Source organism: Micrasema longulum, unplaced genomic scaffold, assembly GCF_059751315.1.
Source record: "Micrasema longulum isolate JH-2025_06_02 unplaced genomic scaffold, ASM5975131v1 h1tg000901l, whole genome shotgun sequence".
Taxonomy (NCBI): Eukaryota; Metazoa; Arthropoda; class Insecta; order Trichoptera; family Brachycentridae; genus Micrasema; species Micrasema longulum.
Window position 1 is genome coordinate 588,589 of NW_028278092.1, and position 4,593 is coordinate 593,181.

Sequence of the window (4,593 nt, forward strand, 5' to 3'; positions counted from 1 at the left end):
TATTATTCCATCACAATAGTCGAGTAATGTTTAATGGCGGCTCGGCGCGAGCGAGCGATTCAGAATGGAGCCCTTTTGTATGGCAGTTTAATTTATCACACTGTTAAGTTTCTTTATGACGTTATTTGTCACTGGTTTTACGTAGGTCTCTTCCGCCTTAGGAGACCCTCTCCTTCATGCTCGCTGAACGTTAATTTCAACAATTTGTTGCCTTTTTTACTTCCTCGAAAGAATATTCCTACAATCTTTTTGTACCGTTGGCGTTGTGTGCGGAGACATATTGGTAATAGAGTTGATGTGTATTATTATTATCTTATCTCTTTCTGATATTAATTTATCAAAAAAAATTTTTGTGTACCGTATATTATATTATTTTCACATATATACTTACTGTTAACTAATTTTCATTATTTGTTTTTAAGATTAATTTGTTAATAACACCTTTTTTATACGTATATATGTGTGTATATATATATTTAGAATTCTTAACAAGTTAATTACAATTTGCTTTTTAATTTTAACATTGTTCTTATATTCATATTTTTAATCGTTTTTTTTATGCAAAGTTTCGCTTTTTATTTTGCATTGCAGTTTGCTTTTTATTGTTTCTACATGTATATAAAATCTTTTTTTATTTCTTTTAATGTGTTGTGTATTTATAAAATTATTACTTTCTTTGTTTGTAGTTACCTGTATATTTATTTTTATACTTATAAGTAGTAATATTGTCTAAGTGTGAATATGTGACTAAATAAAGAAAAGTTTGACTAGACTCGATATTTTTGTGGGACACGAAGCGCGTTCCAGGAAGGGCCTTTGTGTGTGTTAACTAGCAGTGTAAGAAAAATTAACAATTAATCATTAATTAAATAAAACTAATTTACCTAGTGTTAGCATGTAATCCTCCAGCAAAGTGCGTGCATTTATCAAATCGTTTAATTCCAACGAGAAACGAGAAAAAACAGTTTGTAAAGTCTAATGACTTAAAATCAGTGCCCCTAGCGAACATAATTCTCGGAAGATTCGAGATGTCGCAACATGTGAAAAAGTACGAAGCCTAAACCGGGAACCGAGGCGAGGTGAGGGGCGGGAAGTTTGCACAATATCAGGGTGCAGGCGCGGGGTGCAAATGCACCCACAGCACAGGCGGCAACCCATGGAAGCCGGACACGCCGCACCGAGCGAAGAACATCTGGGGATACATACACATGGCAAATGGCAACCACGACTCGGCCTTCCAGCAGAAAAGGATTCGTTCGGCCGAGTCACCATTAATGTTTAAGTTTATGACTTCTATAGTGATAAGTGACAGTAGTGAATTTTAGTGTTAAGGTACTTTGTGAATGTTTATACTGTAAGTCTTAGAAATAATCTATTTAAGTCATTTATATCAATTCATTATAGGTCTTGTGTAAAATTAAGTATTTAAGTAGTAGTAGAGATGAGGGGTAGCGTAATTAATATTAAGTAGGCAGGTAGAACGGGAGGATGCCTTTGACAAACTTCGATGAGGCTCGCAACCCGTCAGGTCGCTCCTTCCGTGGGGGCGCACAGAGGAGGAAAACGCAAGAATGCAGAATTGCGACATGGAATATAAGGGGACGCATGGGTGAAAAAATGAACGAATTGTGTGATGTGATGAGGAATAAATGTTTAGATATATTATGTATAACGGAAAGTTGGAAAAAAGGAAGCGGTTCGATGGAACACGGTGACGCCCTGGTTCTTTGGTCAGGTGTCCCAGATACAGACAGAGCCTGCCAGGGTGTTGCCGCGTTTTTATCGCCCAGAATGATAGAGTGTATGAAAGAGTATGTCCTTATAAGTTCTAGACTTATGTTTGTCAGATTCAAGATTGGATTGACGAGTATTATTTTAATAATAGGATATGCTCCTGTGAATTCCGACTGCGAATCTGAGAAGGATAAGTTTTGGACAAGTGTGATGAATGTAATGAATGGAAAAAAAGATAGTGAGAGAGTAATACTTGCGGGAGATTTGAATGGGTGGGTGGGAACTCGAAGAGACGGGATGGAGTCAGCCCTAGGCATGTTCGGGGATGGAAAACAGAATGATAATGGAAGAAGACTGCTAGAAGTATGCCTGGAATGGAATCTTTTTGTGTCAAATACGTTCTTTGATCATAAGGAAATCCACCAGTATACGTGGGAGAGAGGCAATGAAAGATCTATTATCGACTATGTAGTCATTGACTCTAGATTGAGGCCTGTAACAGTTGATACGCGGGTGTATAGAGGAGCCGAAATGGAAACAGATCACTTCTTGGTGGTATCAAGGGTAATCTTGTTTCAAGGATGGCGGTCCAAGACCCGCAAAATGCAGGCGCCTTCTAGAGTCAAAGTTGAAAAACTCCAAAATGATTGCATAAAAGATAAATTTGAAAGGGCCGTAAATCTTAAACTGATCGATGAATGTGTGGAAAATATGAGTATTGATGCAATGTGGGAATGTTTGAAAAATGGTATGTGTGAATCTGCTATGGAAATATGCGGTATAACGAAACAAGGAAGAAAGAAAGGTGATGCTTGGTGGGACGATGGAATAAAAAAACTAGTGCAAGAAAAGAAGGAAGCATGGTTAAATCTGCTGACAGTGAATAAAGCGATTGGTAATAGGTATGCAGAATTAAAAAGCATATATAATGAATGTAAGAAGAGAGTGAAACAAGGTGTGTGTGAACGAAAAAAAATGTTGAAAAAAAAAGAGGGAATCAAAATGACCGAGAACTTCCAAGAAAATATAAAGATATTCTGGAAAGCGGTGAAAAATTCCCGAAACAGTAATGAAAGTGGATGTATGACAGCTATAAAAGGAAAAGATGGGAAAATGGTGACAAATGATAGTGGAATAAAAACAAGATGGAAGGAATACTTTGAGGAGGTGTATGAAACACATACAGGAAATATAAGCACTGCAGCACCTCCTCAGGTAAGTTTAAATGCATATGATGGTACGACAGAGATAAGAATGGAAGAAATAAGAATTGCTGCCAAATATATGAAGAATGGAAAAGCGCAAGGTTTTGATAATGTTGCTACAGAATTTATAAAGGCGGGCGGTGAAATAATTTTTGTATGGCTGCACAAACTTTTCAACCGATGTTTAGAGGAGGAATACACTCCTCCAGACTGGAGAAGGGCTGTTGTTATGCCTCTATACAAGGGAAAAGGTTCAAGAGTAGAATGCGGAAATTATAGAGCAATCAGCCTTTTGAGCGCTGTTGGCAAAATGTATGGAAGAATACTGATTGATAGAGTAAGAAAAGTTACAAAGGATAGAGTGTGGGATATTCAGAGCGGTTTTATGAATGGAAGAGGATGTATGGATCAAATATTTGCTTTACGAAACATGACAGAAAAATTTCTTGCTAAAAACCAAAAGCTTTTCTGCGCATTTGTCGATCTGCAAAAAGCGTTTGATAGAGTTGACAGAGAAAAATTATGGAAGGTGTTATCGGAGTACGGAGTAAGCGGAAATCTAACACGTGCTATTGCTTCTCTGTATAAAGACAGCACAGCATGTGTTAGGGTAAATGGATCATACACATCGTGGTTTGACATTCATAAAGGAGTGAAGCAGGGATGTGTTATGTCACCATGGCTGTTCAACGTGTATATCGATAACTGCATGAAAGAACTGAAAGGCTTAAGAATGGGAGCAAAAATGGGTGATTTAAAAGTCAATTGTCTTTTGTATGCTGACGATGCTGTACTCCTTGCTAATAACAAAGAGGAACTGCAATTCTTGGTAACAAAGGTCTACGATGTATGCAAGAGAAGCGATTTGCTGATGAATGTCGATAAATCGAATGTGATGGTTTTTGAAAGAAATGAAAGTATGACTAAATGTGAAATCACTGTGAATGGAGTTATACTAAAACAAGTAGAGGAATTTGTGTATCTGGGAAGTATGTTCACTAGGGATGGAATGACTGAGAAAGATATTGAAAGGAGGGTGAGTGCCGGGAACAGAGTGAACGGTGCACTTAAATCGACCTTGGCAAATAAATGGTTGTCACAAGAGGCAAAATTGGCAGTTCACAACGGAGTCCTGGTCCCATCCCTGATGTATGGGAGCGAAGTATGGACTTGGAAAAACAGGGATGAAAGTAAGCTGAATGCTGTCGAAATGCGATCTCTCAGGCGAATGTGTGGTAAAACTATGTACGATAGATGCACAAATGTTGAGATCCGTACATTATGTAAGGCTGAGACAAGCATTATCAACAAAATCAAGAAAGGTGCTCTGCGCTGGTTTGGACATGTAGAACGAATGGACAGCGAGAGAACGGCTAAGAATATTTACAATGCGAATGTTGATGGATGCAGAAATAGAGGAAGACCGAGAAAGACATGGCATGACCAAATCCAACATATACTTAAAGATGGACATGTCAAAAGTCGGAATAATCGGCGCGCGTGCATGAGAAGATGTATGAATGTAGAGGAAGCGAGATCTGTATGCAAAGATAGAGTGTTGTGGCGTTCTATCCTCTCTGCCTACCCTTACGGGGAAACGGCGTGATGGTTTGTTTGTTTGTTTTGTTTTATAAGTATATGAAAATGTATTTAT

General features: G+C 38.0%; 1 protein-coding gene across 1 annotated transcript; it reads left to right on the top strand.

The window, feature by feature from the left end:
* Nucleotides 1–1,488: 1,488 nt before the first annotated feature.
* On the top strand, nt 1,489–2,298 carry LOC148278258 (protein CFDP2-like; the record flags this gene model as incomplete). Its single annotated transcript, XM_088231688.1, has 1 exon — nt 1,489–2,298. A coding segment is annotated over exon 1 (810 nt), but the record flags the coding sequence as incomplete, so codon positions are not given.
* Nucleotides 2,299–4,593: the final 2,295 nt, after the last annotated feature.